We start from the raw sequence: 17372 nt of genomic DNA on the forward strand, positions 1-17372 counted from the left end.
GCCTGACTGCATGTTTTTGGACTGTGGGAGGAAACCGGAGTACCCGGAGGAAACCCACGCAGACACGGGGAGAACATGCAAACTCCACACAGAAATGACCCTGGTCGCTCGGCCGGGAATCGAACCCAGGCCATTCTTTCTGTGAGGCGACAGCACTACCCACTGCGCCACCGTGCCGCCCCAGATTGAACACTTGATGTTCTTAAACATGTAAAACATAAAGAATGATCACAGGTCACTTTATGCAGGTAGGAGTCAAGTCACAAGTCACAAGGAACTGAATTGTACTCACAGAAAAGATTTGACATCCATCCCTCTGTTGCGGATCTGGCCCAGCATGTGGTCCCAGCTGCCCGGGTTTGAGCGCGATCGTGCCCCTCCGCCCGTCCTGTAGCGTGACGCCCCCGCCCCAGCCGGGCTGCCACTGCCACGCACCCCCCGCGGGCCCCCCCGGTGGCCCCCACCCCCGGGCCCTGTGTGCAACTGGCCCAGGCTCTGGGAGGTGGCTGGGGGGTCGTTGGGCCCTGGCGGGGGCTGGTGGGTTAGGGGCTGCTGGAGGCTCTGCTGCCTGACCAGGGGCCTGGGGCGAACGGCCGAGGACGGGATGTGCTCCAGGGTGGAAGTGGTGGACAGGGACGTGTCCCCAAAACTGGGCCCCGATGCACAGAGCACAGGGGCCGAGTTATGGGGAACAAAAAACGAGAGAGAGATGGATAGTGGGACAGGAAAAGCGACAGGCAATGTGAGGTGTGCAGAGGAAAAAGGAAAGAGAAATGGGGCAAAAAATAGGAAATAGGAAAAGGAGTATAAAAAAGAAAAATGAGGAGAGGAAATAAAGAGAGTGGGTGTGGAGTGTAAAGGGATGAAAGGAAACAGTAAAGACGGAAAAGCAAATAAAAGAAAAGCAAAGATAAAGAGGAAGTGTGAAAAGAAAGCAGGTATAAACAGTAAAAAAGCAGATAGAGGAAGAAATGGGATATGGGACATAAAAAGGAAAGGGTAAAGAAAGTGTATAAAGAGGAAAAAAAACAGGAAATAAATATAAAAAAAGTAAATCAAAGACAAAAAAGTAATAAAAAGGAAAAAATGGGGTTCAAATGTAAATGTAAGGAAAGTATAAAAAAGGAATAAAAAGGAAAAAGGGGTATAAAGAGGAAAAGCAAACGTTGCAAAGAGGAAAAAAGGAAAAGATAAAAAGGGATAAAAAGATAAAAATGGAAAGTAAAGAGGAAAAAAACAGGTATAAAAATAAAAACGGGCATGGAATGAGGAAATGAGGAAAAAGGAAGAGGAGAGTAAAGGAGGAAAAAGAAAGTGTAAAATCAGGGCAGGTAGGATCACAGAGAGGTGGATTTCAGGAGCGGGGGAAAAAAACAGAGGATGAAAAGAGGACAGGACGAGGGGGAGGCATCAGACGAGAGAGAGAAAGAAACATGGCGATACATATTTGAAAGGAAGTGGGCAAAGGCAGTGAGAGTGCAGACATTTCGACACATTCCAGCATGGGGGGACAGAGAGGCCACGATGGAGAGATGAAGAAAAAGAGAAAGAGAGCAAAGTTAGGCAGGAGCATCGGTCAAGTCAGGAACAGCGACTGGAACCACGTATTCAACCTCAGCACGTCTGACAAAGCCGCCGCGTCAGACCCTAACAAAACTGTCGCCACCACGTCAGACCCTAACAAAACTGTCGCTCCATCTCTTCCACCACGTTAATTCTCCACATTTATGCCTCCGTCTTCTCTCATTCCTTCATTCCTTCAATTCCTGCCCTGCTGACCTTTCCCTCCCTCCCTCCCCTGCTCCTCTCACCTGTCCCGTCTGACTCTCGCCCTGTCCTCCCTCTCCAATATCTCAATTCAATTATCCCTTTTCCGTATCGCTCTTCCTCTCCCCCACCGCCTCCTCCGCTCTGTGTCGTGTCTGATTAGTGTAAACTGCCGCTGAGCTGCTCTGTCTGATGCTAATGCTCTGCTGGAGGATTTAGCGGCCGCTCCCGGCCTGCCGAGACGCCGTAATTCTCGAGCTGCGCTCAGAGAAGGCGTCTCTGATCGCTGTATTTGGGAACTCAATTAATGTCAGCAATAACCCAAGCTGTTCTTATACGCAACGTCCAGAAAACGTTGCTTTCACCATTCAGAACTACGGCACCAGTCAAGCGTTTGGACACACCAGATTGAATGTATGTTTTTCATAATATTAAAGACATTTTGATCCAAAGCTTTAAGCTAAGTATAAATAGCTAAGTTGATGCCTATCAGTCAACTTCCCTGGACAGAAATGTACATTTTCTTGAAATGGCCCCTCATCAAGTAAGTAGACACCATATTGTCATTTAGCATTGCTATCGTAAGAAAAGACATTGGCCCTTATTCATCAAAGCTGCGTAAAAAGAGTGCAGATTTGACGGCCTTTAGTGACGTATGAAGTACTCTGCTTCTGAATCATGAAAGCGCAGATTGGAGCACAAATGATGAATCAGCTTCAGTGCGTGAAATCAAGCGCCAGCCTACCAGCACCTCATTTACATATTTACATGAAGTGCGCCTTAATTCATGCCGACGTTTTGGTAGGGAGCCAATAAAGCGACTGCGTTCAGCAGCTTGTGAGCCAATGGCCGTGCTCGTAGGTGGAGTTTGAGGTCAGTGAGTGCGCTGCTCCCCCTTCTGACCAAACTTTGTAGTGTTAAAAATATGACCACTGGAAGGAATAGTGTCATTTGATTATTTTCCTACAATAACATATTTAATGTTGCATTATTGCAGGGTGTGGGATGCTTCTGCACTGTATTGTTTATTTTGTGGGCAGAGTCAGTATTATAAAACAAAAGCACAGTGTAAAATGTCTTTAAATGGAACTTTTTGAGTAGTTGCAGCTTTTGTTTACATCAATGTGCATGTAAAATAAGTACATCCACTCTGTACTGGTGTACATATTTTTAGTTATTCCTATTATTATTGTATTATAGCATAGAATGACAATTTTTTGGTTGTAAAACTACTATGCACATAATTTCACACACTCCTACCAGATGTGAGTTTGATCATAGGATACGACAAAGATAAAATCAATGAATAACAAATGTGTCAGTGAAATTCACTTATTTTTAATCAGATTTGATTGAATGCAAGTATGATGAATAAAGGCTGCTGTGTGAACAATTTATGATGAATGGACCAGCAAAAATGGTCAAAAATGAACTGCAATAAAATCTCAATACATCAGCAGATGTTAGACATTTTCTAAGTTTCTCTATAATTAAAATGTAAAAAGAGTCATTCGGAGTGTTTTGGTGTGAAATGCTCTGTTCTAGAGAAACGAGTCAGAATTGTTCACAGTGGTGGTGATAGGAACCAGACATCCACCTCTAAAAGCTCCCTCACAGAAAATTATTACATGTGATGGTTATGAATTCACTGCCTGATGTCTGAGACATTGTTTTATGACAGTTTAGAGAAAGTTTTGGCCTAAAATGTATTTCTAAAAGGTGGATGGGTACACACAGGGTGTTCTGAGGTAAAATAGTCCTAAAAGAAAACTTTTAACTTTTTATCACTGTTTACAGAAGCCTTATTTTGTAAGAAAATTCACTTTTTTATTTAAGTAAATCCCCCCCGCCAACTCAGGGGTGGCATCACACCTCCCAGCGTGTTGACACAATGCAACTAAGCCATTAACTGAATAACTATGGCTAGCTACTGTTACCAGCAGCATGATAGGTCTGAAAGCGGCCTTACTTTAACACGGTAGCAGTAAGAAATATTCACATTGACACAATGTAGTAAAAACTGCGAATGTAGGTGCGTTAGCCTGTGCATTACAGTAAAAACCTTTTTACCAGATTACTGAACTGCAGCTCCGCTTACTAAACACGACCTCACGAAGGTTTCAGCGTTTGGGAAATGTCCAGCATCCCAGCTGACAGGGAGATTTTGATTGGTTTCGGGAGAGCGCCTGGGCCCGTATTCACAAAGCCTCTTAGTGTAGAAGTACTGATTTAGGATCAGATTCCTCTCTTATTTACTTTGACTTTACTGACTGGAACTGATCCTAGATCAGCACTTCTAATCTGAACTCAATCAAACAAGTTGGTGGGGCGTCTCCCCAGTATTTTAAAAAGTGGAGGGTCAAATTGCCGCTCGTCCACCTTGGCTCCAGCAGTTCAATTTTGTCTCTCCTATGGGGATTCCCGTCACTCTTAAGGGGGAGGCCTGGACCCTCCCAGCCCATCCCCTCATGTTGAACCCTGTTAATTAGTCTTCATACTATGCTGCTAGAACTGATTTAGATATATAAAAATTATCTGCCTGCGATAGCGCTGCTGGCTAAATGCAATTTCTCCAGAGCAGGCTAAAAAAAATCAACCTGACAATGCAGTGCATGCTTTTGCACCCGCAGAACTGAGCCTGTATCAACATTACATATAAAAACACAACAAGGTGGTGCACTGGTGGTTTTCGATAGTAACTAAAATGGTTATATCAGCACAAACTCTTGTTCCTATCACCACCACTGGAAAAAGAGTTGGTAGGTTTTTGGAGATGAGATTTTCTAATGACAGTGACAATATAGGTATCTTTTTCAATCCTGTTGGGAAAGTGTCCCAGATGGCACCTCAGGAAGCTGCTTGAGAGAAGGCCAAGGGTGTGCAAAGATTGTTTTTTTCAGTTTTTGACATAATTTGAAAAAGGCAGTTGCTCTTCATGTTGGAGATACGAAGTTTTGTTCCAACAGCAGAGATATATATATATATATATATATATATATATATATATATATATATATATATATGTATTTTTGTCATTTTTCAGGTTTTGACATAATTTTGAAAGTACCTGTGGCCCTATATATTGTGTATAAATTTCATGATGAATGGACCAGCAGAAATGACCCAAAATAACTTGGAAAAAGGTCTGGTTACGTTGACTTTCATTAATAGTAGAGTATGTTTTTTAAAGTCTCCTGTGCAGTTCTCATTTTGGAGATACAAGGTTTTGATCCAACAGCAGAGATAAATGGATATATATATATATATATATATATATACATTTGTGTGTGTGTGTGTGTGTGTGTGTGTGTGTGTGTGTGTGTAGGTGTGTCCAGACTTTTGACCGGTACTGTATTCTGAGGCACTTAAGGAGGTCTTGAAAGACAACGGTAGAGAATGGGAGTTAAAGCGGATGAAGAGATGAGTTACTACAGTGTGATTCACTGGAATATTACAATGGAGGTCTAGTGTGTTAGTTTGACCAGGCAGGTGAGTAAGTAGTTATTAAATTCACAAAAATTCACAAGTACATCATACACACCACTCATAAATGCAGCAATCTGGGCAAATACAGTACATACTGCATGTACAGGCAAGTGCACATGTACAGATATGTACGTTATGTGTTTCCCTGAACCATCTAGTATGAAATTTACTGAGATAGTGAAAGCAAATTCACAGCTTCCCCTCGTCCTCCTCCCTCCTCCAAACCTGACTTTTTTGTGAGTGATGAAAACACAAGGAATGAAGCGTGGATGAAGGGCACAGGGGGGCTTTGTAGGATGAAAGAAAAAAAGAAAAGGAAAAGAAAGGAAAAGGAAAGAATGCTGAAGCAAGGAAGGACAATAACAATGTTTTCTCTGCAATGCCTCGCCCCGTACCTCACACTATGGTGCTGCAGAGAAGCCGATTCAGAATTATTAAACTTTAAGTGTTTTGCAAAGTCATGTATTATTCTGAATTTTTTTGAGGTGAATAATCTCACAGATATCACTCCATTAAACCGCAGAACCTAATAAAAAGTTCTTTTTTTCCTCTCAAGGCTCAAATCTGACATTGTATCACTGTACCTCCAAACTTCACCTGCACTGCTTTTTCTCTTTCCTAAATATTTGATCAGCGGTGCAGCAACCTTGAGAAATTCCCTCCGCAGCCTGAATCATGACTGTGTTGACAAAATATTCACCTTTTTCACACTTTTTCTGCAACTTTCACAGTGAATTTGAGTTTATACCTCTCTCCCTGCTACCCCAGAAGATCCTTGAGGCTTAGCAAAAACCTGTAGCTGCATGCTATTACACAGCCTTGCGAATGAAATGGAGAGAAAGTGGAGAGCTGATGGAGCAGGGTGGAGAACGAGAGAAAAAGATACGAAAGACTGGGTAAGTCTCAGAAACTCACACTGTTCCTCCACCAAAAATAGAACCAATTATGGACAGATGAGATGGGAGTGGAACGAAACATTAAAGAAGAGAGTCAGGAGCACTGGAAGAGCGAGGGAAACATGGAAGGGGCAAATACAATTATATTCAACCAGTATGAATTTACAGAAATGTTACTAATCAAATAAAGGACAAAATATGATCAGTATCAGATATGATAAGCTTCAAATCAAATGAAACACGCTACATTTCAGGTGTCTTTGGCAGATTTTGCAAACTCTCTATAAGGAATCAAGCAACATTTGTAATGTATGACTAAACCAGACCGCGTGATTCCTTTATTGCACCTCCAGATTTTGTGCACTTTTTCATTTTGTATTAAAGGAAATGTAAGATGAGGCTTTTTTCATTGCACAAAAAAACTCACCTTACGTTTATATATATTTATTTTAGTATGTTTAGCCTGTTAAACTGTAACTGATTAATGCAACTGAGTAATATTCAGTTAAAGTAATGCTACTGTTGCTAATAATGAACATCATGCTAATTGGTGACTTCTGGTTTATTTTCACTGTCAGCAACCTTAATCATTGATTCAGATAATACTTTAATCTTAAAACGTATTATTCAGAAACAGCAGTAAGTTATATAGTAATCATGAATTATTCAGTGTCTATTATAAATTCTTCAGTAACTACTAAAAAATATTCAGTATTTACTATGAATTATTCAGTACCCACTATAAATTATTCAGGACCTACTACATAATATTCAGTAACTACTTTTATTTCTTCACTTATTCACTATCCATTCTGAATTATTCTGTATCCAATATGAATTATTAATCAACCACTAAAAATTACTCAGTATCTACTATAGATTATTCAGTATCCACTATGAATTATTTAGTATCTACTATGAATTGCTTAGTATCTACTATGCATTATTCAGGACCCACTATAAGCTATTTAACATCTACTAAGTATTATTCAGTAACTACTATTATCCACTATGAATTATTCAGTTTCCACTATGAATTGTTCAGTGTCTACTATGAATTATTCAGTACCCACTATGAATTATTCAGGACCTTCTATAAACTATTTAACATCTACTACATATTATTCCGTTAACTACTATTATTTATTCACTTCTTCCACTATGAATTATTCAGTATCTACTATGCATTATTCAGTATCCTTTATGAATTATACAGTATCCGCTATGAATTATTCATTAACCACTAAAAATTATTCATTAACCACTAAAAATTACTTAGTGTCTACTATGAATTATTCAGTATCCACTTTGAATTATTCATAAACCACTAGAAATTATTCTACACTATAAATTATTCAACATCTACCATAAATTATTCAGCAACTACTATTACTTCTTCACTTATTTACTATCCATTATGAATTATTCAGTATCTACTACAAATTATTTAGTAACAACTATAAAGTATTAAGTAACTACTATGAAGTATTCAGTATCCATTATGAATTATTCAGTAACTACTATGAAATAGTAAGTGTCTACTATGAATATCTACTACAAATTATTCAGTATCTACTATGAATTATTCACAATCCATTATTAATTATTCAATAACTACTATAAATTATTTAGTACCTAGTACAAAAGGAAACTAAATTTAGTGAAAGTGAGGAATGAAAGTGTGTACTCAAATGCATGCCCTTGCAGTTTAAGGGATTAATAAATTTGTATTTGATAAGCAGTCGGCTGGACTATTACAGCTTTTTCCATAACGGCAGATTAATATGTTTAACATGGAAGGCCACGGTCTCCATTCGTTCATGCTCCGCTACCCGTCCTTGTGAAAATAACCTTCAGTGTAAATGACCCCCATAATGGTGCAGAACCCCATAAACATCTGCGGTAATGTCTAGCATAACCCCCCATCCCCACCCGGCCCCCCACCCCCAATTGCTCGTCACTCAGAAATGGCCTGTCGCTGCCACTCACTTGCTGGGCCTCAAGTTGCCGGAGTGCATGTGGCTCTGGACGGTGTGCCATTTCCCCGCCTTGCTGCTGCCTGCCCCTATGCTCCTGGCGCTGTCACTGCGACTCGGACCGCCCCCTGCCCCACCACCCGCCTCCCCCTTCTCCAGCGTCCCACTGGAGTCGGCCGAGAGGGGGGATACGGACAGACAGACAGAGAGAATGACAACAAACAGGGCAAAAAGAAGAGTTTGAGATTGAAAGCATAAGGTTGTGAATTCGCCAAGCTGAATCGAGTACAGAGAAAGCAGAACCCTAGAGCACAGGATTAAGGAGAAGGCATGAGGATGCATCTCCATACTCAGTTAAGCATAAAATAACTGTTTTAAACACTTTATTTTGATGATCCCTTATAGCTGTTCTACAAATGTACAAACTGCTAACAAACGATGTGGTGAAACTAACTGAGTTAAGTTTGGATTAGGACCAAGTTTTGAACCATGGCCACAACAAATACGAGTAAAATTTACCACTTGTGTTGGTAAATGAGAACATGGGATCGTGAACAATAATTTGTTTCGGGAGCAGTTAATTTCATCTAGATAGACTTTAAAGAAGTGGTTTGATTTACACAATCATCCATGTACCCCTGATGTAGTCAAGATATGTCGGTGTCCAAACTTTCCTTCTCTATTTAAGCCCTAGAGTTTGGCTAATGTTGCTAATACACAGTAGGAGTCAATTGTGACCCAAATCTTTTCTATAAACACATCCCCAAAACTTCCCTCAACCTGCTCGAACCACACTGAGGTCTTTATTAAGGTCACACAGACTTGTAGAAGTGGATTAGGACTCATTTAGGGTTGATAAATTTAATACATAATATTTAGTTGAAACTAGTTCACAGATAAGATGAGCATCAAAATAAAGTGTTGAAATTGACCTATCCATGCTCCGCCCACAAATGCGTTCTTTTGTTCTTTCGTGCGAGGCAACTCAATCCCACTCAACCTAATGAGAAACTGTAGAACAGACTCGGTTTATATCACAATACCAACATTTAGAGTCAGTTATTCATTCAACCTAATGAGAAACTGTAGAACAGACTTGGTTTATATCACAATACATACATTTAGAGCCAGTTATTCATTCAACCTAATGAGAAACTGTAGAACAGACTCGGTTTATATCACAATACATATATTTAGAGCCGGTTATTCATTCAACATAATGAGAAACTGTAGAACAGACTCAGTTTATATCACAATACATATATTTAGAGCCGGTTATTCATTCAACATAATGAGAAACTGTAGAACAGACTCGGTTTATATCACAATACATACATTTAGAGCCAGTTATCCATTCAAGCATAGTTGTACTCTATAATTTCCCATTAGGTCAAATGCGATTTTTACCAGCATGCATGGATAGGACAATTTTTCAGCAAATTCGAACACTTTCACACCAAAGCTGAACTGGTGTATGAGTTATTTCAGCAGTTTGTTCTGTTGTGCTTTAAGTTTCGCTTTAGGAGCTTCACAGTCAGCTACCAATAAAAAACAAGGCTGCTCTCCTGTCCAGTGTAATCAAGACCAATAAAGGCCAAACCTGGACATCAGACAGACAACACCGAGCATTCACATATAGAAAGGGGCAACAGATCCATAATGAACAATTCCAGTAGTAGCGCCAGTGGCCGATGGGAAAAGTGGCAGGTTTCGAAACGAACATGAGACAGACATGACCCAGACTGCACCATTCAGACGGGAAGCCTCAGGGGTTTACAAGCAGAGAGGGAGTGGAGGACATTGTGTTGGGTTGGAAAAGTGCAGACTACTACTGAACGATAAATATCCATTTTCATTTAGGCCATTAACAAAATTTACGACTTAGAAATCACCAGATTTCAGTAAAACCATCCCTAAGCTTAACTACATTGAGTTATCTGGAATTGTGCTCTGACATACAAGACATTTAATGACACCGAAATGCTGCTCCTCATTAGACTTATGAGGTAAAAAAAGGAGAAAAATAAAGATAACTTGGGAAAATACTAGAGTATGAGGTTAAACTGAAGAGTAATGTTAATATATCTGCAATAATGGAACTATTAAAGCAAAAATGCATAAAGAAATTCTATGGTCACAGTGTTATGGACCTAATTTCTGAAACACAGATATAAAAGGGAACACATAGCTAGTCAAACCACACAGGGAACGTGACAGATGATAAACAAAACCAGCGAAAACAGTTCCACAGCCATGAAGACGGTAACAACACCCAACCCTCCAGAAGCAGGAGGATGGCAGCAGTCTTGGGGCATAACCATGAACTTTTAGCAAGAAATTTCCAACCTGGAAATTTCTTTGGTCTACTTTAACCTGTTAGGTCAAAGGTCAAAGCTCTGAGGGTTGTCCGTCTCCATGGAGCAAGTTAGCAGTTAGAAGTTTGAGGTTAGAGGTCAGTAGATCTGGCAGGGCTGTAGTGAATTCGGGGTTAGACTTTCGACAAAAGAGGCTGAATCTGTGATTTGTTAGTGTTTGGTCTATTCTTTGCTTCCCAGTCTTTGGCCAAATCCTATTTCCCCCCTCGCCCCTACCACTTAGCCCTTAGCCCTCCGTTTTGCATGTTCATGTCTAGGGGTAGGATGTCCCGATTTTTGTTGAGATAGAAGTGCGAAGTGTTAGGGCTACATGGCCCTCCAAACAGAGGTTTTTCAGAGACTCACTCCAAACAGAGTGTTATTAGAAAAAAAGAAAAACCAGCAAGATGGCTGCGCAAAGACCAAAGAAACCCACAAATGTGATTATTTTCTCTGTTAAAAAAATACAATACCCACTGTATGATCTTAGCTTGATGTTGTTTCAATGTATTATGGTCCTTTTCTTCATAACAAGAATAAAAAAATCTCTAACAGTATGCTAATGTCTCAGTAGCTAGCAAGCTACATTTCCCGTTCCACCTTAAATGGTCTAGCAGTTCTGATGCCTGAAGCGCCAGAGTGTAACGGCTGCTCCATTTAAGGTGGAACAGGAAAATCTGAAGAAGCTGGCCAATAGCTGACTTTAGCTTCATATCACCAAAGAATTGTGTCAGCAGTAATAAATAATTATCACATATGCCTCTTTGAAGGCATATGATACCCTAAATCTAATTAAAGCCCAGCAGTGAGGTTGCTGAACTTCACCCTCCGCTGCTATCACTGCAGACTGGCAGGGTCGCCTACAGAGCACCACTAGTAGCCTGTTAATGAAGTAATTTTCTTTTTTATTTGAGGGTCCCATTTCGTAGGGAAGATTTCAACTACTTGTAACTCAGTTCTAAGGGGCAAGAGACACTTGAAAACAAAGGGTGATATTTAAAAGTGATATTTTGCTAATAAAAATCTCCCCCTCTGTCCCCGAATATAGCCAAGATGTGCTTGATGTCTGAAGTTTATTGCTGAGTTGTTAAGTACTCTCAAATAGAATTGCTACTCGTACTAGACTAGTTTGACATGCTAGGGATTGTAGCCTCTTTCTGAGGACCCCCATCGGTCTTCCTGCTGGCAGAATGGTGATCGACTAGGATGTTTTTAATTGATAAAATCGAATTAAATATTTTTCTCTGTAACTCCTTGATCACATTAAGTAGTACACTGCTGTGTGACACTGTGTTGTGCTGCTAGCGAGCAATGAGGGGTAAAAGGGGAGGGATGATAGCCTCCTGCTGTGAAAACTATTCACAGCTGTCTACAAAGATGGTTGTGCTGAGATAAAACAGACAGCACAGCTGCAGTTTTATTCATCTCAAAAAGAACTGCCACAACAAAAAATGCATTTTACTGTGGCAGGGAGAGCTAAAGCAGCTGGAAAAAACTTATTCCGGGACAAACACAAGAAATCGAGGCAGAATCTGTAACTAAATTTGAGTTATTCATTCTCATTATTAGATCCAGCTTACAGTTTTGTCCCCACTCAGGTTAATGTGCACTCCCAGTTCGTGTTGTGCCCAGATGTTGGAGGGAATCGGGGGTTCTAATTAAAGCGGCGCTGATGAAAAAGGGCGGGCAGCTCCAGCCTCCCTGTGCCAGAGTTGTGCATCTATTATGGCCGGCTTTCAATTAGCCACTGATTTATCCGGGGAGCGTAGCTAGAGAGACCGCTCTCCTTCCCAGATAATGACTTCAATTAAGCAATTAAAACGTGAGGCAGTGGGAGACTGTAGCTAACCCCCGAGCTCTCGACTGGACTGGCTTTATGTCTCCCAGAGGACACTGGTGGGGGTGCAGTTCCACTGAGGTCAGTTTTGGCCAGAGCGCGACTAGAATCTTAATGGATCGGCTGAATAACTGGACGGAAGAAGCCACAGACTTAAGCCCTGTTGGAGCTGGATTAGTTTTACCTGGGGAGGTTCTGTATTTTTAAGTGATTACAGATAAGATCTGTGATTTTAATCCAGTATTAATCTGAAATGTCTGATTAAATAGCACCTTTTAGTAATGCATGCCTAACAGCTTAATGTCTGTATGGTGAGGAGAGGAGTGATAAAGGCCAAGGATGTTCAAGGATAGAGCAGGCGGGCACATGACTGTGGATTTATTAAGTTGAACTCAAGTTATTCATACCCTGCTATTGTGTAATTTAATTTTTTTTCTGCTTTGGTGTCATGTTTTTGTATATATGTTTCAGACCACTGACCAACTCATGGACTGTGAAATGGGGTCAAAAGGCCACCTGCACAGTGGCATGTGCTATTTTTTCAAACTCAATTTATAAAATCATGTCTATCCCACACATATATTTTAAATTTGAATTTATTATGCAACTATTTGATGTTTATTTTTTTCCAGTTTAGACTGTGTATTTTAATGTGTGGGATTTGATTTATCAATTAGTTTAAGATACAGTATTTGTTTAATTTTCCCAAATTCACACAAATAATTCTGGATTAAAATTATTACTGTCAGACTGTAAAAACTACACACTGCAGATTCATACTGGATTAAAATCTCAACACAATTATTACCATTAGACTGTAAAAACTACACACACTGCAGATTCATACTGGATTACAATCACTCCACAACTATTACCGTCAGACAGTAAAAAACTACACACACTGCAGATTCATATTGGATTAAATTCACAGATCATGCCAGTAATCACTTAAGTTACAGAACCTCCCCAGTTAAACTAATCCAGTCAAAAAAAGGCTATATGCTACAGTGAGTGACTGATATGAGTTTGTCTGGTGGTGTTTTATGTGTGTGTTGGTGATGATACTCACATACAGAGCAATTCAATTTCAAACTTGGATAATGAAGTTGAACCTTAATTAACAGAAAGACCCCTTCCTTTTCCATACAGCCCTACACAGACAGAATGGATTGCTTACCAGGCTGGAGAGAAACTCACTTGGGTGTAAGGCGGGGGTCTCCGTACGGGGCGTAGGGGGACATGTTTAGAAGAAACTCTTTGGGCGGATATGAGCTCCACCGCTGCTGAACATTACTGCTGTCATTATTATTCCAAAAGTCTCTGTCTAGATCACTGCGGTCAGAGAGAGAGAGAGAGAGGTCAGAGCAACATGAACAGACAAAGAGAGAGAGAGAGAGAGAGATGAAAAGACATTTTTATATAACATTGGTGCTCCTGTCCAGAGGGCGAACAGAGAGCTAAACAGGCTGCTGTGTTAATGAACATCAATGATGAGGCCAAAAGTGTTGCTGCATATTTGTGTAGGCCTCTTTGTGACCTTGATTTAACCCCTTAAAGGGGAACTCCTTCGATTTTTCAAAATTTTCTGCATAATTAAACAGCTGAGATGTAAACAGAGTCATTCAGAGTGGTTTGGTGTGAAATGCTCTATTCTAGAGAAACTTACAGAGTCACAATTGTTCACAGTGGTGGTGATAGGAACCAGACGTCCACCTCTAAAAGCTCCTTCACAGAAAGTTATTACATGAAATGGATATGAATACACTGCCTGATGTCTGAGACATTGTTTTATGACAAAGTTTTGGCTTAAAGTGTATTTTATTCCATTCATGGTGGAGGGATACATGCAGGCTGTTGTGAGGCAAATAGTCCCCAAAGAAAACTTATTATTTCAGATTTTATACTATTTTACCATCATCAACATTCCATATAAAACTCAGAGGACATGTGTAGGTTCACTGGTGGTTTTGGATAGTAAATAAAATGTCTATATTTGTGTTGTAGTCATAGTGACCCCTGGTTCCTGTCACCACCACTGTAAAGAAATCTGAACCATTTCACACTAAACCAGAATGACTCTGAATGACTTTGACTTAAATTGCATGACAAAAGTATATATATTTAGAATGTGTTTAAAGACAGATGTCTGATGTGCTGAGCAGGAAGTTCACTGGTTTCAGTGGTTTATCGTTGCCCATCGTGTTCACATTGGCTGAAGTTACCGAATGGGATTTACCCGCAGGTTTCTGCCTGTTGAACCAGCCCTACTTCATAAATCAGAGCTGTGAAAGATGTTAGTGAGTCTAAAACTGCACATCACTCTCTGCTGAGATCAGCATGAGATGCAGCAACACCTTCAGAGTCAGATTTATAGAGAAGCTTTAGTGAGAGCTGCCTATAAAGAGTCCTGAGGCTGTGAGGACGCGACCTGAGGAGAAAAAACATTATAAAGGAGTTGATTATAAGAAATCAGAAGGAGAAAGAAAGAAAGATAGATTGAAATAAATAAATAAATAAATAAACAGAAAAAAGACAGAGATTAGAGAGAGATTAGAAAGAGATACAGAATGTTTAACAATTAAACAACTTATATACAGTATTTACCACAGAAGACAGGGAGAGAGCAGCACAATCTCACCAGATATGATCACTGTCTATAAACATTGTCTATAAAAAGGCTGAATAATCCTGTAATGTTCACAGAATAGTCTTATAATCAGAAATACTGGATGCAGTGAAAATGCAGTGCTCTGTATTGCACTGTATTTATGTATGAATCACCTCTCTCTTTCTCTCTCTCTGTCTCTCTCTCTCTTCCTCTCTCTTCACCTGTTACTGCTCTGAGAGCAGCAATGATTACAGCACTGCAGCCCTGATCAGTGAAGCTTCCTGTTTGTTCAGCTCTTATAGAAACAAAAAACAATCAAAACGATCTAAATTTCTGCATCTAAATGAGTTTATTTTTCTCAGAGATGCAGCATTGACATCTCTCTCTCTCCTTTTCTCTCTCTTTCTTTCCATCTCTGTCTCTCTCTCTGACATGAAGAAATACTTCTCCCTCAAACTCACTCAATCGACTCCCACTCAGAGCTGCTCTAGATGCAGTTTGATGTTCTGCTCTCCACAAACATCATATTATGGTACTGCTTTGAAAACACTGGACGTGCTGCAGGCCTAAACAAGCTTTACTTCTCAGTTATGCTCTTTTGGCTCAGATCTGCCTTGATAGATCATAATCATGTCTGTAAGTGATACCTGATCACTCTTCTCTTTGGGTTTCATTGATCTTTGGATCAACGTAAACAGCTTTCATTCTTTGAATTTCACTTTTATTCATTTTTGTCCATTTTAAGCAAACCAGTCAGTACAACTCATGTATTTAACATAAACATATTTTCAGTTTCTAAGTCAAACTACCCTGTTGGTTAACTTTTTGAAGTGTAAGTTGTAATTCTGTTGTTATTTTCACTCCTGTTATTTAGGAACTAACCAGTTATTGCAAGGGTTTTAATCACAACTCTGTTAGCGGGCTATATAACACGAAAGCTGGTCTAGGCTGGGCATTTTTGACCCCATTTACACCTGGTCACCTCAGTGTCTTGTGTCTGGATTGTATCCTGATTAGATTTTAACCTCATGCACTTACACATGGTAGTCAAATGCATATCCGGTCAGTCAGACTGAAATTCGATTGCTGTGTGGGATGGAATATGCAAATCAGCCTCTTCGTCTGCAGTTTGTTTTGTTCAGTTGTGTCTGTCCATGTTGCTATTAAGCATTTCATTCCATCCCCATCCATGTGTGTCCTCCATGATTATCTTCCTCATAGACACAGATCATGAGCCCAGTGACATACTGCATGGGAAGGGTTTTGGTTGAGGAGTTTCAGTTCTACTGGGGGGGAATTTTCATTGCAATGAGAGTTTTGGTTGTACTGGGATGAGTTTTTTATTGTAATGAGAGTTTTGTTTGTACTGGGAGGAGTTTTCATTGTAATGAGAGTTTTGGTTGTACTAGGAGGGGTTTCGGTTGTACAGGGAGGGGTTTCGGTTGTACATTTGGTTGCCGAATGTGTCTTGCAGAGATAGATGTGTTTATGCTGCTGTAACGTTGAGGCTCAAATGCATCTCAGTCCACCTCCTAAAGTAGTTTGAGTGATCAGATTGGTATCTGCTTTAAATGTGTCTTTGGTGCGTTTACACTTGCATTTTTATGTGGTCTCATCCAGATATAATCCTGATACTCAATATCAGGCGTAAACGGGGTCTTTGTCCTGATTGACTGGATGCTGGTATTCCACAAATGTAAAGTAGTGGTAAAGTTAAGGTTCACTCTTAAAAAAGATGCTTGTTTAAGAGTTCTTTAGTATAGACAGTGGTTCTATATAGAACCACAAACACTCAAAGAACCATTTGCATGTTTAAATAGTTTTTGCATGGTGAAATCGTTCTTCAGAATAATGGAGAATGTGCTGTATATGGTTCTGTATAGAATGTTTTTGAAAAGGGTTCTCTATAACACCAAAAAGGGTGCTGCTATTTTTCTGATGTCAGCTTATAAGAACAGAAGAACCCTTTTTGGTACGACATAGAACTGTTTTCAAAATGTTCTACATGCAACCATACACAACACTTTCTCCATCAATCTGAAGAATGATTTCACCATGAAAAGAACCATTTAAGCATGCAAATAGTTCTTTGAGTGTTACTAAAGAACCCTTGAAGAACAATCTTTTTAAAAAGTGTATCTAGCTAACAGACTCTTCATTATTTGTTTTATATATTTCATTATATTGCAATATTTGATGTAGAGACTTTCACTTTGTAAGTATCCGTTTTTGTAAGTATCTCATTCCTTTAAGTAAATGAATATTAATAAGACACATTTGCATATTAAAATAACCACACCCATCCCACCCTGTAATGTGAACATAGCCAACAAAAGCTGACCGCCTCATCTTCCTTGTACTGCTCTCGTGGGTTGTGCTCCTACAAGAGTCCACTGCAGCCAGCCGCAGGGCTGCGGGACAGGAGGCCCTCGCTGCCCTTGAGTGGCC

The 17372-nt window shown here is 39.9% G+C and overlaps 1 protein-coding gene across 1 annotated transcript in view; it reads right to left on the minus strand.

Moving 5' to 3' along the window:
* Positions 1 to 17372, minus strand: part of syt7b (synaptotagmin VIIb) — a 211692-nt gene that overhangs the window by 75652 nt on the left and 118668 nt on the right. Inside the window, exons 4-5 of the mRNA XM_036587086.1 lie at positions 13514 to 13648; positions 293 to 649 (exon numbers count right to left, since the gene is read on the minus strand). Of these exons, the coding sequence (XP_036442979.1) occupies positions 293 to 649; positions 13514 to 13648 (492 nt within the window). The remainder of the gene's footprint in view (positions 1 to 292; positions 650 to 13513; positions 13649 to 17372) is intronic.

The sequence above is a fragment of the Colossoma macropomum genome, unplaced genomic scaffold, assembly GCF_904425465.1.
Source record: "Colossoma macropomum unplaced genomic scaffold, Colossoma_macropomum, whole genome shotgun sequence".
Classification (NCBI taxonomy): domain Eukaryota; kingdom Metazoa; phylum Chordata; class Actinopteri; order Characiformes; family Serrasalmidae; genus Colossoma; species Colossoma macropomum.